This window comes from Podarcis raffonei, chromosome 9 (genome assembly GCF_027172205.1).
Source record: "Podarcis raffonei isolate rPodRaf1 chromosome 9, rPodRaf1.pri, whole genome shotgun sequence".
Classification (NCBI taxonomy): domain Eukaryota; kingdom Metazoa; phylum Chordata; class Lepidosauria; order Squamata; family Lacertidae; genus Podarcis; species Podarcis raffonei.
In genome coordinates this window covers 29,397,430-29,416,538 of record NC_070610.1, presented here as the reverse complement: position 1 = coordinate 29,416,538, position 19,109 = coordinate 29,397,430, and the positions used below count along the sequence as shown (strand labels likewise).

At 41.7% G+C, this 19,109-nt stretch overlaps 1 protein-coding gene across 1 annotated transcript; it reads left to right on the top strand.

Moving 5' to 3' along the window:
* The first annotated feature begins 331 nt into the window (after nucleotides 1-331).
* Nucleotides 332-18,884, top strand: KLKB1 (kallikrein B1). Its single transcript, XM_053402413.1, has 15 exons — nucleotides 332-455; nucleotides 1,018-1,076; nucleotides 2,737-2,896; nucleotides 3,320-3,423; nucleotides 4,367-4,526; nucleotides 6,645-6,754; nucleotides 7,373-7,529; nucleotides 7,913-8,019; nucleotides 8,149-8,308; nucleotides 8,428-8,543; nucleotides 11,298-11,472; nucleotides 13,889-14,064; nucleotides 14,660-14,755; nucleotides 15,405-15,544; nucleotides 16,435-18,884. Exons 2-15 carry the CDS (start codon nucleotides 1,019-1,021, stop codon nucleotides 16,588-16,590), a joined length of 1,875 nt encoding a protein of 624 aa, XP_053258388.1. The 5' UTR covers nucleotides 332-455; nucleotide 1,018; the 3' UTR covers nucleotides 16,591-18,884.
* The last annotated feature ends 225 nt before the right edge of the window (nucleotides 18,885-19,109 follow it).

Here is a 19,109-nt window from a genome sequence, read left to right as displayed (position 1 = left end):
TAGTCATTTAGTCGTGTCCGACTCTTCGTGACCCCATCGACCAGAGCATGCCAGGCACTCATATGCCTGTTGTCTTTGTCCATGGAGTTTTCTTGGCAGGGATACTAGAGTGGCTTGCCGGTTCCTGCTCCAATGCAATGTAGGACCCATAGTAAACACCAGATGGCTTAGCTCATATAAATGAGAGAAATGACATTTTTCAGAAAAGAAAAAAAAACCTCCGGTGTCACCGGTCAGCTTACGTCAGCTGAGAATCACTTTCAAGAAGGCAGAAGCAGTATTTACTGTGTGAGCTTTCCTCAAAAGTAAATATCACAGGCAGATAAACATTGGCAGAGGCAGCACGACTTATCACAAGTGGAATGTGTACATTTCCCCCTCTCCACCCCATTTTTGGGTACTGCAAATTGCATTTGTTCAGAAAGAAAAGTTACAAGTGCAGCAACTATCTCCAGGTAATGAATTTCCTTTATTGCTTTCAAATAAAATATACATCTACTGCAGGGTTTATATTAGATAGCTGGGAGCAAATCAAAAGTAGTAGTAGTAGTAGCAGTAGTAATAGTAGTAGTAATAATAATAATAAAAACAAACCCCATACCTCTGGCTGGGTTTCCATAGGCAGTCTGAATAGCTTACAACATATATTAAAAATTGTTTAAAAAATTGTCAGAAATCAGGCTTTCTTAATGTTAGACGCATGCTTAAAAAAAATCTAACTAAAGCTGCGGTATTTAATCAACCAATGGGCTGATATAAAAGTACAGCACTAACTGCAGTAACTCATTATAATAAATCTTAGCTGATAGTTTAAACAGATGGGAACAAAAATTATTCATCTTTATATAATAAAAGCACTATACTTTTTGAAATTACTGAGCAATGTTAATGACAACTTTTGATGCCCATTTGGTTAAACTCCTTCTGAGACCTTGGAAATGTGAGCTTTTGAGAAATCCCTCTTTATAGCACACTTTTAAAATGGGCATTGAATATTTTAATGCATTTATTTTTTAGGATGGCATGGATTTCACAAACATGTTCTTTCATTCTGTTAATTTCTTCAGTCTCTAGCGGTAAGTACCTCTAGATTGCTTCTTGTATGTGAATATTTGTAAAGATATACCTAAATGACTTCATCGGACCAAGCTCAGAAAATAAAATGTGGAACGGTAATAGTTTATCTAACAAATAATACTGGAGGAAATCTAAATACTCTGAATTATTAATTCTAGGGTAGCCAAATTTCAAAATATTTTGCATCCTCCAATGCTTTTTTCCAGAGGAAGCTGGGGGTTTCAGTGGTGACTAATGGTGCCTCTCTCACAATTTTGCTAGACAGTGTTAAATTTATACAGTGGTACCTTGGGTTAAGTACCTAATTCGTTCCGGAGGTCTGTTCTTAACCTGAAACTGTTCTTAACCTGAAGCACCACTTTAGCTAATGGGGTCTCCCGCTGCTGCCGCACGGCCAGAGCATGATTTCTGTTCTCATCCTGAAGCAAAGTCCTTAACCTGAGGTACTATTTCTGGGTTAGCGGAGTCTGTAATCTGAAGTGTATGTAACCCGAGGTACCACTGTATTGGAGAATTTAGGTTTGAGCAATTACAGTAGATTAAAACACTCAATTGCCCTCTACTTACAAAAGAAACAAGAAACAGGGCTTTTGTGATTAGGAAAGTTTCCAGCAGTGACAGTGCTGGAGGGGGAAATGGGACATTCCAGGATCCAATCAGAAGCTGGAATGGTTTTGGCAATTCTGGGAATGCCCCAGGAAAGTCTGGACACTTGGAGGGTACGCACCAGTAAGTTAACTTATCAACTGTGGGGGCAGATGCTGTTCTGTTGCCAGCATTGAAATAAAATTTAACTGCCAGTTCAGTAGGTCTTTGTGCATGAAATAGAGGAGGGTGCCATTTTAAAAAAAATATTATTTTTGTATCAGGCAGCAAAATGTCTTGGGCTAGCCTTGGAGCTGACTGGGGGTGGGGATTTGTTACAACTCATAAATAATGAGGTGGAGCAATGAGCTTCCATCTACTCCAGCCATAACATAATGGTCTGCTTACACCTGCTCTGGCCACCTATAAAGGCATGGCTACTTTTCCTGATATAAAAACTCAGAAAGGAGCAACAGGAACTGTAGTTTTGCAGAGGTTAACAAATAGGGTTGTGCTAAAAATAGCACAGTGTGATGCATCCCATTGGTGCAAGGGTTTCTGTTTGCTCAGTGGGACTATGGTTTTTAACTTCCTGTGTTCTTCATAGGAACTCATGAACATAAAGCTGGTTTATAAATGAAAAGGGTTGATGGGACGGAAAGAACTTGAAGTGCAGGGGTTGAAAGTGGCTGGGTGGCTGAAGTAGGGATGCTTGCGGATTTCATTTGTTCCACACTTTGATGCTGACAAAACCGGTTTGCATTCCCTGACCCACTGTACAGAAACGTAACAAAACAGTCCACTGGATTTTGCCATTCTCCAAACCTTGCAATTTGAAAATGAGCTCAGAAAATGCACAAAATGTGCAAAATACCCTCACTCATTTTTAAAAACACACACATAAAATGCAACCAGAAATAAGCAAAACATTGCAAAAAGGACTATGGCAAAAGCTTTTAATAGCAACTAGAAGCCTAACATCAGCCATCTTCTGCCTATCTACCCCTGCTTTGGAGAACAGCAACAAATATGAACCATGAACATACGCTAACATTTTGCATTTTTGTGCCTCAGAATGTGTGTCTGAAATCTATGAAAACACATATTTTCAAGGAGGAGATATCTCTAAGGTTTATGCTCCCAATGCAGACTACTGCCAGATGGTGTGCACGTATCACCCAAAGTGTCTATTATTTTCCTACTTTCCAGGAGACTGGGTGAAAGATATTGGAAGGTAACATTCACATTACATCTCTGATTTGTTTGTTTATTTGTTCATTCATTTAGTGGCATCTATATACAAGTGACATTAACCTTTGTCTGCTTTTATAATTGCTCTTTCTGATTTGTATACATTATAAAATGAAATAATATACTCGAACAAGACAGGCACCTCCTATCCCAAGCTGGGTGTAATTGAATTTCAACGGCAGGGGACAGTTTTAGGAGGGGACGGTTGGTGGTTCATTTTGTTTGTTTTTACCCAGGGAGGGGGTTTCTTTTTTTCTTTTTGCATAGTTCAGAAATGCACACTATAAATAAATAGGTAGATAAAGGGGAAGAAAAATAAATGCACGCTATAAATGAAGGGGTCCTTTCCAATTCTTTGATTCTATGATTCTATAATCTGTTTCTCTTCCCCTTTCCTTAATGTCAGGTTTGCATGCTTCCTGAAAGAGACTGATACTCAAGCGTTGCCAAGGATACCCACCAAAGGGGTAATCTCTGGACATTCCCGGAAACAATGCCCTGGAGTCACTGGTAAGGTCTGCTGGTTCGGAGACCCTACAAAGCAGCCAAAGGGACATAGGAAGCAGCCTTATACCAAGTCAGACTATTGAGCCATCAATCTCAGTGTTGTCTACATCAGTGGTGGGGAACCTCCAGCTTGAAGGCCCAATTCCCCCCTCCAGGCCTCCCCATCTGCCCTACACCTGGTACCCTATATCTGATGTCAGACATGGGGCAGGTAGGGACATGGCTTGGCTGAAAGGGGGTTTTCAGGCAGCTGATCAGTGGTTCCTGCAAAGTCCTGTGCACTGGGGTCTGCAAGTGTCAACAATCATTTGATCCCTGGGCTTGCAAAGCACTATGCATTGGACCTTGCAAGACCCAATGACAGATGATTGGGCTTGCAAAGCACCGTGCCTTTGCTCTCATGGTATGATTTCAAACCATGCAAGCAAAATCTTGACATCAAAGAGACATCAGGTGATTGACAAATAGCTAGGACCACCTATTTCTCAACCTTGGCCCCTGGTGGGGTGGAGGAAATAAGGATCTGCTCCTATGCATCTTTACTCAGAAGCAAATCCCACTGTGAAATACTACTACTACTGCTATACATGTGAATTGCTGCCCTGCCTGAGTAGGATCTGCTTCCCAGGCTGTCAAGTTCTGAGATCTAGGGGGAACAGGCTGTCAGCTCAGTGGAAGACCACGTAACTAAGAAGTTGGATCTGGGTCCTGGGCTTTATAAGGTGTGATGCATTGGGACTGGCCCTTGGGACTAGTACTGGCATCTAGGAGTTGCCCTTGAAGTCTGGACCTCTGCCTCTGAAGCTTACTGTTGAAACAGAGCAGTGTGGGCCTTGGGGTACGGCACTGAAGCCTGGTTGCTGGGAGAGAGAGATGCCTCTAGATGCCTTGCTATTGGTGTTCATCTGCATTTGCAGATTGCTGTTGTCCTTCTGCCCCTCTCCAGCTTGCAGCAAGGAAGTCCATGAAGGGTTGGATATGCGAGGAGAAAACTACAATATAACCACTGAAGAAAGCTATGACCACTGCCAAAAAAGATGCACCAATGAGAATCACTGTCATTTTTTCACATACACCACAGCTTCATTTCACGATGCACATTTCCGGTAAATAATGCGAATATGCTTTTTAATTGGACCCAATGGACTTCTCAGTACTATGGATCAGATAGTTCGTTTTTCTGTATATGGCAAGTGGACTACAATGACTCTGATGCCTTTGCCAGGCAGGAAAACAGGGACCACAGGCTGTTTGTTCCAGGATCAATCATCTGCCCATAGAATTAAAGGTAACAAATTGCCACTTACCCACCCCTGGCATTTGGCCACCATGCAATGTGGCCTTTAGGCTGAATAAATTTTCCCACCCCACATAATGGCACCAAAGCCTTCTGCTATGCCAGCCCTTGGCCTGGATTCAGGTCCCTGTACTAGCGTGAGGGTATAAATACTGTTTCTTATGTTACTTCTGGGGTAATAAACGTGGTCATTAGGCTGTGATATTCATGCCCTCTGCCCCCATCTAGTTAAAGTTGGTTCTGAAACTGCTATGACTTGAATTAGTTCTCAGGTTCCAATGGAACCAGGGGTTGTGGGTTTGTTGCTCCTTAACAAGCTACAATCAATGGCCTACCTGTTGTTGGCTTGCCAACCATCACACCAGAGAATGGCATACCATTCAATCCAGATAAAACACAATGAACCAGAAAATTTCAATGAAAGGAAGTATTTAAAGACAATTCTCACATTTCTGCACTCTAAGTTTAGAGATCCGCTGAAAATTCCCCAAGCTCTCCTGTACAGATCATGTATTTTTGTCAGTTTTTATAAAATTGTGCTGGCCATGTTGAGATTATATAAATTAGTTATGGTCTCTGGCTCATGGTGTATAGACCCTAAGGCTGCAATCCTTTAACCGTATACCTGTGAGCAAGCCCCTTTGACCTCATTTGGACTTACTACTGGGTAGTCATGCATAGGATTGCATTAGCAGTAGTCTTTGCTGCCTAAATCCATCCTTCTTGCAGTAGCTAGTAGTACTTTCTATTGTCATAAAATGGTATTAAATTATCTGCAATAGCACAAGCTGAATTAATCTATTTCAGAACAGTCAGTTTCAGTATTCTCTACTGTGGATTTAAATGTGCTTATGACCCAGCACTTTGGGAGTCAAATACAGATTGTTCGCAGTGGAATTGCATTACTCACTAATCTTAATGGAATGAAAAACAATCTTGTTCAAATCGGTTTGCAAGATACCTTACAGAGAATGGCAAGTCCTTGTGCTTTTTCTCCTCCTTGTTCAAAACTTAACAATGAACCCTCATACATTTATTTTGTACATTTATTTATCTCTATTTCTTTTATTTCCTTAAAAATGACAAGCAGTATGCTGGTATAATTTGATGCGCATATATCAACATTCTATTGCAATCATTTTTCAAGCAGAATGCATATGAGTAGAGCATTATTAGTGACTTCACATGCTGAAATATTTTATAGCAGCATTATTCTGATACCTATCTACCTTCAGAGCACTGTCACTGTGATTAATTGGATGATGCTTGTGGATTGCAATTCTAATAAGAATTAAAATCCAGAAGCACACAATAGAAATTAGTACCTGCTTTGGTCTTTTTAAAAGTTGCCCTCTATTTTCCGCACTTCAGGAGATGGATCAGGTTCTAGATCATTTCCTTTAGTAAAGCATTTAACCAAACAAAATATACAACTATCTGGGTTTTGCTTCTCTAATGCAGGCCTCTCTATCTGGCGCTCTCCTCAGGGCTTGCCCCTCTCCCTTGACCATGCCTCTCCTGGCTTCATTCTATAGCTTCCTGGCCTGTTTTTCCCCTGACTAGACTATATCCCTGAACTATGCCTTTTGTTTGTCTGGACTGAGGACTGAGAGATGTGTCTGTGTCTCTCTGTGTAGCAAAATCTCATTTTTTGTTTGGTTGGAATGTAGCTGATTGTACAAAGGTAAGAGTCACATCAATTGCGTCGAATGCCTTTTTCTCTGGTCCCACCCACCATTGGCATGCAGACCCCTAAAGTTTGTTCTTGAGGGGACATGGCCCTCAGGCTGAAAAAGGGTCCCTATGCCTGACATAGAGGAAGGCAACAAATTTGGAAAACAATCAATCTGAGGCTAGATAATTATTTCCTTTCCTTTGACTGGGTTCCTATTTCATGCTAACAGTTTAAATCTCCTTTCTCATTCAGCAATAAATGCTACTTGAAGTATAGTGCCAAGGGAACACCAACCAGTATAAGGTATCTAAGTGGCGTTATGTCAGGATTCTCATTAAAGGCATGTCAAGGTGCCGATACAGGTAAATAAATATGTATATATTAAAAGAAAACAGTAGGGAGAGTATATTGTAGGGTGTTTTGATACAATGCCATAGGTGTAAATAAATATATATCCCATACAGCAGCCATTTTCAACCTGGTAACCTCTAGATATTGCTGGGCTCAAGCTTTCATCAGCCTCAACCAACATGGCCAATGGTCATAGATGATGGGAGTTGTAGTCCAACAATATTGGAAGGGCACCAGTTGGAGCCCCAAATATTGCAGGGCTCTGACATGCACAAGATGATGTGACGTGAATATGAAAAAGAATGGTTATAGTAAAGGTTATTATCCATTGTGCCAATAACATATTTGAGTTATAATATAGTCATATCTTATCCTGTTTTGCTAATTTATTCTCACAACAATCTTGTGAAGTAGTTATGCTAAGAGATAATGACTTGCACAAGCCATTGAATGAGCTTTGTTGCTGAGTTGAGAATATGGATTCAGGGAATGAAGGGTCAAACAGTGTCATAATACACAAATTCTGGAGAATTTGACTCCACAACTCTCAGACCAAAGTGATATTATATGTATGTGTATTTCTTGATTTCATGGATGAGTTTGACTATACACATTCATTTTCTGTGCAGACTGTCGGATGGAAATTTTTCAGGAGGAATTTTCTGGTGTTACGGTTGCAAGAGTTCTGACACCTGATGCCTTTGTATGCAGAACAATTTGCACTTACAACCCAGTCTGCTTATTCTTTACCTTTTATGATAGTGATGGAGATGTAAAACACCCAAAGTGAGTATTACTATCAAGTAGTCTGAAGACATCATGCTTCCTAATAACATGTTTAAAATTGTAACAATCTCTTTGAAATATTGATCCTTAGCCCTTGTGGATGAGTCAATGAATATCTGGGGTGTGTGCATGTGGCAGCCTGCCTCCTGTTTCTCCACTCATCTGATTGTTGAGCACTACAATTCCCATCATTCCTGACCTCTGACTGTGTTAGCTGGGGATGATGGGAATTGTAGTACAAAAACAGCTGGAAACCCATGTTTGGGAAACTCTGGTTTACAGAATCAGAGGACATTCAGAATGCAGCTGAAGAGTCCTGGAAGCACTTTCAGTATGTGATCAATACTTTCACTGATGAGTTTGTGTTTGTGTTTTTGCTTTAGATTTACTTGCCAAATGATGAAATCGAGAAATGGCACACCGGAGAGTTTTGTAGAAAGACGAGTTAAGTCGGGTTTCAGTCTCCTAAGCTGCCGGACAGCTACACCAGGTAATGCATAAATTACCGGTATGCTGTCCACAAAACAATTTCATGATTGATGAATTCCTTGCCCTTATCATGATAACGCACTGTTTTTATTTTTTATTTTGTTTACAATGGTTACGAACAAAATGGCAGCCTGTCATGTTATGACTCACAACAATTTAAACTTTCTGGGGGAGCAAGTGAAGGCAGACTATGTCAAAGGAAGCAAGGAATGCCAACAGCTTTGTACAGACATGGTCCGCTGCCAGTTTTTTACTTACGATTCAGACCCAACATTGTGCAACCGAGAAGGGTAAGTTTCTGAAATAAATCAACAAACGAACATCCCACAATATTGAGATTTACCCATAAACTTTTCCTTGCTGAGCAATATTCGAAAATTGAATCCGCCTTCCTTTCTTTTCTTGATAGCAAATGTAAATGCTACCTAAGAATGACTGCCGATGGGGCACCGAATAAAATTGTGACTGAGACGAGAAAGGTTTCTGGCTATTCTTTAAGATTGTGTCAGGTTAAAGACAGACTTGGTGAGTCAAAGTTGGAAGTATGTGGCTAACGTTTCTGTATGTGGGCTTCTTAAAGCATCTGGCTGGCTGGCTGTGGAAGCTAGACAGGTGTCTAGATGCTAGACGGGTTAGCAGGGGCAGGCGGCCTGGTGGCAAAGTGTTGCAGTGGCATCGCAGCTGCTTACCAGAATGGTGCTGAGGGTGGTGCTGAGGCAGACCTGTGTGGGTGCTCTGGTGGAACCAATCAAGCACATCTGCCAGTGTGCCCATGCACACCCAGCCTTGCTGCCACCCTGCCCTACCCCACACACCATCCAGGTAAATTTCGGCAGCACTGCTGTTGGGATGATAGCAGCGCAGAACTATTCCACCCTGCCAGCCACTTCTGTAGGGATATCTTTGGTATGTTCCATCAGGCCTCTTATGTGCTTCGTTGAAGGTTTTGTCCTATATAAGCGCCATTAAAGTTCCCAGTTAATTAATTAAATTTTAGTCTAGGCACATTGCATAGTTATTGGGTGCTCACCAGAGGCAAAACGGATTTGCTTTCAAAATGCCGCCTTAAAATTATCTTCTTCGTTATCGTATATTCGCTATTCTCCATATATTGTTTTGATGCTTTAATAATTGCTGAATATTTATTGAAATTTGCTACACCTTCTTGGCCTCCTATTATGTTTGAAATATCAGTAATTAATGGTATTTGCAAGCTGACACGCAATAGTATTTGACAAGGGCTTTCATGCAGTAGTGCTTAGTATTTCATTATAACAGATGGTTGACATACAATGGTTTATCATATGAGCAAATTTGACAGGTAAGCATAACATGATAATTCCTATTTGGTGCTAACTGAAGTAACCAGTGAGACAACCAAGTCTATAACACTACGAATTTTGAGATAAAAAATTAATATTCAACGTTTGTGTGGCAAAATTGAGAAAAATCAGTTAAATCTACTTCTGTTATATAACAAGGTGCCTTATACAGTGGTACCTCAGGTTACATACGCTTCAGGTTACAGACTCCGCTAACCCAGAAATATTACCTTGGGTTAAGAACTTTGCTTCAGGATGAGAACAGAACTTGTGCTCCGGCGGCGCGGTAGCAGCAGGAGGTCCCATTAGCTAAAGTGGTGCTTCAGGTTAAGAACAGTTTCAGGTTAGGTACGGACCTCTGGAACGAATTAAGTACTTAACCCGAGGTACCACTGTACAGGGCAGCTTGTTGTTCATCTGCCCAGTATTGTCTCCTCTGAGGTCTCTGCTGTAAGTTTATATACAGCAATATAGAATAACCTAAGGCTATATAAACAGACTGTGTGGCCCAGTTCAGGAACAAAAGCTGCCTATAATCCAGAATTAACAACTTTTGATAGATACCCTGATATCTCTTCTAACTTTGTAAAGCATACTTCCTCTGTTTTATGTACCAGAGTCTGTCTGTTCAAAATGCTGCTCATGTCCCTGAACTTTCTGTGGCCATTCTGCACAAACATTTCTGTACAAACATTTCTGGGGTAGTAGTTCTGTCTAGCTATCAAGTGCCCATCAGCTTCTGTTTGCTGGTTTGTGTTTACTCTTCTTCTTAAAAGGGATTACATAGAAAAGGCCTCTTAGAGCTTAATTTGTGCTTGGACAAATCTTTCAATTTCCATTTCTCTTAGTTTCTTATTTTTCCATTTTGAAATTTAGTTCGTCACATTTCCAAAGCAGTTTTGCCACCTATTTATTTATAACCCCTCATAGAAATTCATCAACATTTAGGTGACATTTCTCCTAATATATGAATTTTGCATTCAGTTTTGATTCAAATGCACATTTTTTTTGCAAGCAGTTTTCCTAACACAATGCACGTTCATAACTTATTTTCACTAATATATATGAACTTGATTGAGAATACCTGCACTGGAGTAGAAATTTCACCCTTTCCAGTTTCTTCATCTAAGTTGTAGCTGCTCTTAGCTCTGATAGGGAAGCTTACTGTTTGGTGAGGGAGGCTGAGAATGGTTAGATATCCTGAGTTCCATGCCACCTTCGAAAACGTATCACTTTCCTTACTGGGGTTGACAGCAGCTTTGTTTAAGTTTGGATTGGGAAAAAACAAAACAGGGAAAGAACTAAACACTCCTCTGCTTCTGTAATACTGCTCCAAATCCTTGTGGGAAGGGACAGTCAGTCCCACACCTGCTGCTTGGTTAAAATGAAAACATCAGGATGCCAGTGAATGGCTATCCCAAGTCATGTCTGGTTAGCATTTGATTTCCTAAAGTCACGTCCAGTTTGACTTTGAAATCAAGGGAAAGGACTCCATGGTGGATTGAATTGGCCTTCTGCCTGTAAGTCACAGGCCACAGAGTCCTTTTGTCTTAATAATGTATCCCACAAAGGCCTGAGAAATACAAAAGATTGCACCTGGTGGATACAAGGAGAACTGGAATCGTTAGGAGTTTGGATAATCTTAATTCAGAGTATCAGTGATGAAATATAGTGGTGACAAAATTCTAGAAGACCATTGGGAGGTTTGGGTCAATTCATTTGCCTCAGTTTAACTGAACTTGCAAGCCTGTTGTGGTAAAAGCCCACATATAGTCCTTGAGAGAGGGCATAAAAGAAAGTTTTTATTTTTAAAAAAATCATTAAATTTATAAAAAAAATAAACTTCAAAGTTTTATAGTTTTAATCAACCTATGTGATCTGTTGCAATAAACAAAAACTCTGAGGTAAAAACTATCTGCGCTAGAAAAACATTGTTGAGATTTAAGTATTTTCTTAGAATGTGTGAAGCAATCTGTGACAAAGGGACGGATTGTTGGAGGAACAAATTCGTCTTCTGGAGAATGGCCCTGGCAAGTCAGTTTGCACGCAAAGTTATCTCTTCAGAGTCATCTATGTGGTGGTGCAATCATCAGTGACCAATGGATAGTGACTGCAGCCCATTGTACAGAAGAGTGAGTAAAACCTCTGTGAAGTAAGCAAAACCAAATTGTTTAAATGTTTCTAAGTTGCAAGGGATGAGCCTTGAAAACAGTGGGTGAGATCCAGTTATGACCAATGCAAGAAGAACTCCTCTAGTCCAATGGGACTTCTGGTTTCTCCCTTCCACCCCTCTATCTGTTCCGGAAGGTTCCCCAATCTCCTGGAGTAGGTTTGCTGCATGCATGTTTGTGAGGGGAGGATGGAGAAGTCCCATTATGCTAATGGATGCCCCCTCATGCTATGTTTGATGTTTCTCAGTAGCACTGGTGGCCTAGCAATGAGGCACATTTCCCACAAATAGTGGCTCTGTGCTAAATTCTGCAGGCATCTGATGCCTGGGGAAAACCATGTGAAGAGACCCAGGAATGGGTGGCAGCAGCACCAGCAGAAGCAAGTCTAGAAACAGCTGAGGCCATAGAGTGTCCATGCAGTGGCTGGCCATTGCACACCCCTAGCAACGCCTCGCGAACCCCTAGCGATGCTGCCTGCCCTCCTTCCCTGCCCTACCCCCACTGGGCTTCCTCCAAGCCAGCTGAGGTGGCGCTTTTGTCTGAGCCTCTACCTTTGCCTCCAGCCTCCTTCCTCCTCCTTTCTTGCCCGCTGAATGGCATGGAGTTGCTGCCCTGCACTCCCTCCGCTCTCTGGCTGCTTGTTCCAGAAAAAGTGGGAATGAGTGGCTTTCCCCACTTTCTGCTGTTAGTCCTGCTCTCATGTAGTTTGAGTGAGTGAGTGCCTCCCCATTAATCCAGGATGCATGGAATGAGGTGAATTGCTTCCCTATGTGTGTGTTAGCCTTGCTCTTGTGCTTGCTTGCTTGCTCTCCCTCTCTCACCATTGTGTGGAGCATTGCACTTAGGTCAGTAAACTGTGAGGGCATTTTTGGCTATGGATGTGTGGAGCTGGTGGCACCTTCTCCCAAACTGCAAATGAACAAGCCAAGTAAATGCATGCACAGTAGGCTTGCCTTTTCTTCCCATGAGCTTGAATGCATGTGAGATAAAACCCTCTTTTTATAGGAGTAAAACATGACAGTGGAGCATCATTCTATAGTTTGCCTCAGGTGGCAAAATATCTTGGACCATCCCTGCCCTGCAGTATTGGTGAAAACTGTCTATCTCACTAGAGAGATGGCTGTACATGAAATTACTGGACTGCTAGTGGGAAAACTTAATAGTAGGGTAGGAGGGCTGGGAAAAAAATATCACTCCTGGCAACCAATGCACCCCTTTGGTTTCAGATAGTACATGGGTAGACAAGTATAAAAAACCTGGGACACAAGTTTTCATGGTCCTCTAGCAGCTATGGTGTCTCATTTACCAGAAGTAATTTAATTAGCATGGGTAGGCAAACTAAGGCCCAGGGACCAGATCCGGCCCAATTGCCTTCTAAATCTGGCCCGTGGACAGTCCGGGAATCAGCGTGTTTTTACGTGAGTAGAATGTGTTCTTTTATTTAAAATGCATCTCTGGGTTATTTGTGGGGCATAGGAATTCATCCCCCCCAAAAAAAAATAGTCCGCCCCCCCACAAGGTCTGAGGGACAGTGGACCGGCCCCCTGCTGAAAAAGTTTGCTGACCCCTGGTATTTAGTGTTAACTTTGGAAGTGTATACTTAATTCTGACCAAACTAACCTACCTGGTGTATATTGTGCTCTAGGAGGCTTACTTTGGTCAGAATCAAATATGAACTTCCATAGGTGCATTGGTTACCAGATGTGAAATATATAGGCATTACCGTATTTTTCACTCTATAAGACGCACCAGACCACAAGACGCACCTAGTTTTTGGAGGAGGAAAACAAGAAAAAAATATATATTCTGAATTTCAGAAGCCAGAACAGCAAGAGGGATCGCTGCGTAGTGAAAGCAGCAATCCCTCTTGCTGTTCTAGCTTCTGGGATAGCTGCGCAGCCTGCATTTCCTCCATAAGATGCACACACATTTCCCCTTACTTTTTAGGAGGGAAAAAGTGAGTCTTATAGAGCAAAAAATACGGTATTTTCAGCTCTGCTACCCCACTATAAAGATTAGATTAGATGGATCCTTGGGCTGATCCAGCAGAACTATGTGCTGCCATGCTCTTATGTGTTATGAGAAGAAGGGAAAGACTACTAAGGCTTCAAGAAAGGCATGGGCATGTTATAAATGGCTTCCAGATGTTATGAGGAACCAAAAAAAAAAAAAAGCACAAAGAGTATTGGGGAGAATTAGCTGCTACAAGAATAGAAATGAAAAGAATGCAATACAATACAGTGCTTTAAAACACAAAGAAATAGCTGGATTTCTGTGTGGCATGGATCTTAGGTTAGCCTTTCTAAATCAATGGAAAACAGCCTCATATTCAAAGCTTTAAATAAGCCTGATCTTTTAAAATCGTTTCTCTGCTTAGCCTTCTGGTAACAGATGTTTGGCGTGTTTATGCGGGCATTTTGAAGCAGTCAGAAATAAAGGAAGATACCCCCTTCTTCAGAGTTCAAGAGATTATTGTCCACCCTAAGTATGAGTATTCAGAGACAGGATATGACATCGCTTTAATGAAACTGGACAGGCCGATGAACTTCAGTGGTACGTGAAACTTTTAAGTTTACTGCAAAATCCTAAATGTTATCTTAAGGAGCTCAGCATTGCTACCACTAAAGCTAAAGTCCAGTATGCCTGAAGGAGCGTCTCCACCCCCATCGTTCTGCCCGGACGCTGAGGTCCAGCGCCGAGGGCCTTCTGGTGGTTCCCTCATTGCGAGAAGCAAAGCTACAGGGAACCAGGCAGAGGGCCTTCTAGGTGGTGGCGCCCGCCCTGTGGAACGCCCTTCCAGCAGATGTCAAAGCGATAAACAACTACCTGACATTCAGAAGACATCTTAAGGCAGCCCTGTTCAGGGAAGTTTTTAACGTGTGATATTTTAGTGTATTTTTGGTTTCTATGGAAGCCGCCCAGAGTGGCTGGGGAGGCCCAGCCAGATGGGTGGGGTATAAATAAATAAATAAATAAATAAATAAATAAATAATTATAAAGTAACTTGACTGCTGTAGCTTTTAACCAGTTAATGTTCCAACCAAGTAAAAATTACGATTGGCATTCTTACAGGAATGTGATGTAGTTTTAAATGAATACCCTTTCCTCCAAATTTAACTATTTACTTTTCCTTTAAACGGAGATTCACCTTTACAGCAACCTATATGCTTACCATCTGAAGACAGAATGAATACAGAATTCACCAACTGCTGGGTGACTGGATGGGGTTACACAAAAGAGAGAGGTATTGAAAAAATAAAACTAAGAAATGTGAAATACTTATGGAAATGATCATGCTGAATCCAGAAAAGATGAAGTCATGCCAGGGAAAAACTCACATGCTCTGGAGGGGAGGGTTTCCTGTGACCAATAGGGTAGCAATTGCACTGATACACAATCTAGAAGCTTTCAATTTTGCACTGGCTACAAATATATAAATCTTTTAAATGTGTAATATTCGTGGGGCCTTAATTTGATATTAGAAATGATGTGCTTAGTGTTTTCAAATTGATTTCCCCAAAGGAGTCACACCAGTGATGTGCAGGCTGGGCAGTTCTGTAGCCAGTGGAAGGTGCATGAAAAGAAACATGCGAGAGATGTGCATAGAATCATAGATATGGAAGGGACCTCAAAGGTCATCTAAGGCAACCATCTGCCAATGTAGCATGCTTGATCTACGGCCATTCTCTGCATGTGCACAGATAAAGCAGACAACCTACATAGTGGGTGGGTGGATATTTCAGGCTCCTGTGAGCTTCTAGTTTCTTGTGACAATTTAGTGAGTCCCAACACACAGTCTGGAAATTACTGAGCTAGGAGGAATTGGCAACATTGTTGACATCTCTCTCCCCTTCCTGCTTTGTGTCCTGTTTCCATCATTTGTAACACTGTAGGTGAGATACAAGATACCCTGCAAAAAGTCCGCATCCCCCTAATATCCAATTTAGAATGCCAGTCACGATACCAAGAACACAAGATAACTGACAAGATGATGTGTGCTGGCTACAGAGAAGGTGGCAGGGATGCTTGTAAGGTAACAGCTCCCTTTGTGTTACTTAGGATTTATGTAATTTACAAATGTTGACCAGTTTAATTGCCAAAGTATCCTGGGAATTGTAGTTTGGTGAATGAAGGTGATGAGAATCCTGCTAGAAATCCCTTGCTGTCTCTCCTACTACAGCTCCCATGGTTCCCTGGGAATAGTTAAAGAAATAAGCATGTGCCAATCTGCACCATGTATTCTCCCTCCATTTACTTTTCAAGCTAACTTATGACTTGAGAAATCTAATCTTTAACATCTGCTTTGGCTTGTAGCAGTGTAAGCGGAACTGGCCATTTCTGTCCCACTTTTTAGGAAATCAGTGTAACTATTAAATATGGTGGGTCCTGCTTTAGATGGGCCGGGACAAAAAGACTCCATTACACATATGGTGTAGTGAGCAGACTTGATGGCACTGACTAAAGGGTTAAAGTAAAATCATTCCATGTGCTTTGCCTGGCAAGAAGGCCATTTTCATTTCCTTTGAAAAATTAAAGGTAGCATCAAGCAATGAACATGTGAAGAAATGACATGGGTTTGGGTGCTTAGTTGATGCCAATTCTGCAGACCACAAATAAGTTAACTCTTATTTACCCTTGGTTTGAATTGCAAAAATATTAAAATTTATTGGATTGAAATCAGCGCTTGTAATGCATTTGAGATTTACCACCATTTTACATTTAAACAGATTACGAACAGATTATTTTTGAGTTCTGGTGACGTTACTCTAATGAAGAATATGTTTCTGCCCCTGTTGCGGTTTGTTTATACTCAGGAAAAGAGCTGCTATTGCAGTTGTTAATTTGGATGTCCCATTCAAGACCAGGACTCTCACATGGCCAAAATACTGACAATATGTGTGTTTCTTTTCTCTCTCTCTCTAGGGAGATTCAGGTGGTCCTCTCTCATGTGAACATCAGGGACGCTGGTATTTGGTTGGTGTTACCAGCTGGGGCGAGGGATGCGCTCGTCCAGGTCAACCGGGAGTTTACACTAATGTGACTGAGTTTGTAGACTGGATTCATGAAAAAGCCTTGTAAAAAAAATGTCCAGTGACCTAAACGTATGGAAGACGACAGAAGATGATGTCAGACAAGCAGCTCTAGAATTCTCTGAGAAATCTCTGAGAGGTTCTGTGAACTTGTGGTTTTTGAAAAGGCTAGTTAGCAGGGTTGAAACAAAGACTGAACTCATTTGACCTGTTGCATGCAATAAAAATAATAACCCCCAAAGTGGCAAATGCCTTTCACCCTGGTGCTCATATTGAAACTGACCGATGTGTATTCAAATTACAAAGGGGAATGAATGTACTTGAGCCAATCACTGCTTGACAAATGTAGTGTGGTGTGGTGTAGTGTTTAAGAGCAGTAGACTCGTAATCTGGGGAACCGGGTTCGCGTCTCCGCTCCTCCACATGCAGCTGCTGGGTGACCTTGGGCTAGTCACACTTCTCTGAAGTCTCACAGCCCCACTCACCTCACAGAGTGTTTGTTGTGGGGGAGGAGGGGAAAGGAGAATGTTAGCCGCTTTGAGACTCCTTCGGGTAGTGATAAAGCGGGATATCAAATCCAAACTCCTCCTCCTCCTCCTCTTCTTCTTCTTCTTCTGGGACATATCCTACGTGGATATTGTCCACACCTAAGCATTTCAGTGAGTTTTGGCAAGCATAACTCTACAAAGCAGAGTATGATTTCAGCCATAAATGCAATATTTAAGACTCATGGATTTCACCATGATGCTGATGTTGACTGCTCTGTTGGATCTATATCGCCGCCTCATTGCTCCTGCGTGGCTTGCAACAAAATCCTAAACACACTATATAGGGTGAGAATCAAATCAGTGACAAAATACAGAAAAGAAAAGTTCTTACATCGAGGCAGCATAAAACAACCTACAGCCTGGATTTAAGGCACAATTTAAAAGCCTGGTTGAATTAAAAGTTATTTCCTAGCATTCTTTGGGGAAAGCCATATGCTTTGAAGGCGACTGAAAGGTGTGTGTGCAGCCACAGGCATTATGAAATGTGGGAGATTTCAGAAAATAATGATAGGGTATTTTAGAAACTATTTTGACTTTTAAAAGCTATAGTCCTGGCCACAGACTCACAATACACTCCTCGACCACCACTTTCCCCTCTCTGTGTTCCTCCTTTCTTGCTCCCATGCCACGGTCATTGCTACTGTGAAAACTGCCTTCTCTTTTGCTCTTCTACGCCCCTCCCCGACTTCATGCAAATCCAGGATTATGATGAGGCAATGCAAATCCTCCACCGCAGGCTGTGCAATGTCATCTTTACATTTTTTTTATATAGAGGGAATAGAGAAAACACCCACCCCCCTTTGTATGCCTTGGTGATGTTAGTGGGGTGTTTATTTTTAAAGGTGTGGAACACTTTGCAAGCTTAATATGCAGCGTCTTGCAGGGAAATATTGTAACCAGCAGATGCACATCTGCAAGAGCAGTGTGCATTATGAAGAGAGTCCCTTTTCCAGAGCTGTGATTAATGTTCTTAATTGCATCTCATTTTCCCCACAGCTGGCAGATGAGGTGATGCCTCTCATTGTGCATTTGTGAGGGGGGAAACACTGCTAGAGCATTTTGTCACCATAGATTCATCCACTTAAGAGGTTGCTAATAGGCGTTTTTCTTTTCTCTTCCACTTCCACTGCTTGGAAAGGACAAATTAATTATGGAGAGAACTCTATAATTTGAAAATATAAAACATTTTGTATGGCAAATGTGATCTTTAAAACACAAAGTTTAGAGATTTGGCTTAATTCACAAAATTAAACTATTGTTATACCTTTAACACTGTAGTACTATACCCTTCTTTTTCTACAATTTTCACTCCTGCTACTACCAAGGCAACACCCTCCACTTTTTCCTCATCAAGTATGAGAAGTCTTTACATATTTGCGAATTAAGCGCCAGTGGAGGCACTCATTACAGATGGGTGAAGAGGCTCTCAACGGCGAGTGAGCAAGTACCGTTCCACTCCTGCTGGTGTACGATTGGCATCAGTTTGCGGAGTGCCTATGTGTGTGTAGGGCTCCCCCAACCTGAAAGAGTCCTGGGCCCCTGACTGATTGATGACGTTTCTTCTCCTTACATACATATGCAGGCCTGCTTCAAACTGATACCAGGCACACATTGCCCAGGAGCATAGCTAGCGTGCACATATATATCTAGGAGCAAGGCTGTCCTGATGACCCTTGAGAATGCCTTTACATGTTTGTAAAATATACAGTAGATAGGGCTTCTGAAAAGGAGAACCTCTGTTGGACTCTGAGAAATCGGAGACAATCTTGGCAAATCTGGAGTGTTCACTCAGAAAAGGACGTAGCACTTCCTTTTGCAGCTGGCCAGAGCCAGTAGTCCAAAAAGGGAGCAAAAACATGACCTGTGCATCAGGACTCTGAAAAATAAGGAAAAATGTGACCTGTGGGCCAGGTCTCCAAAAGGTGAGCACAATGGTGGCCTGCAAATCAGGGCTCTGAAAAATGAGCGTAAACTTTTGCTGACCTTTGGTTCCTTCTAATTTTTCAGCTTCTTTACTGCA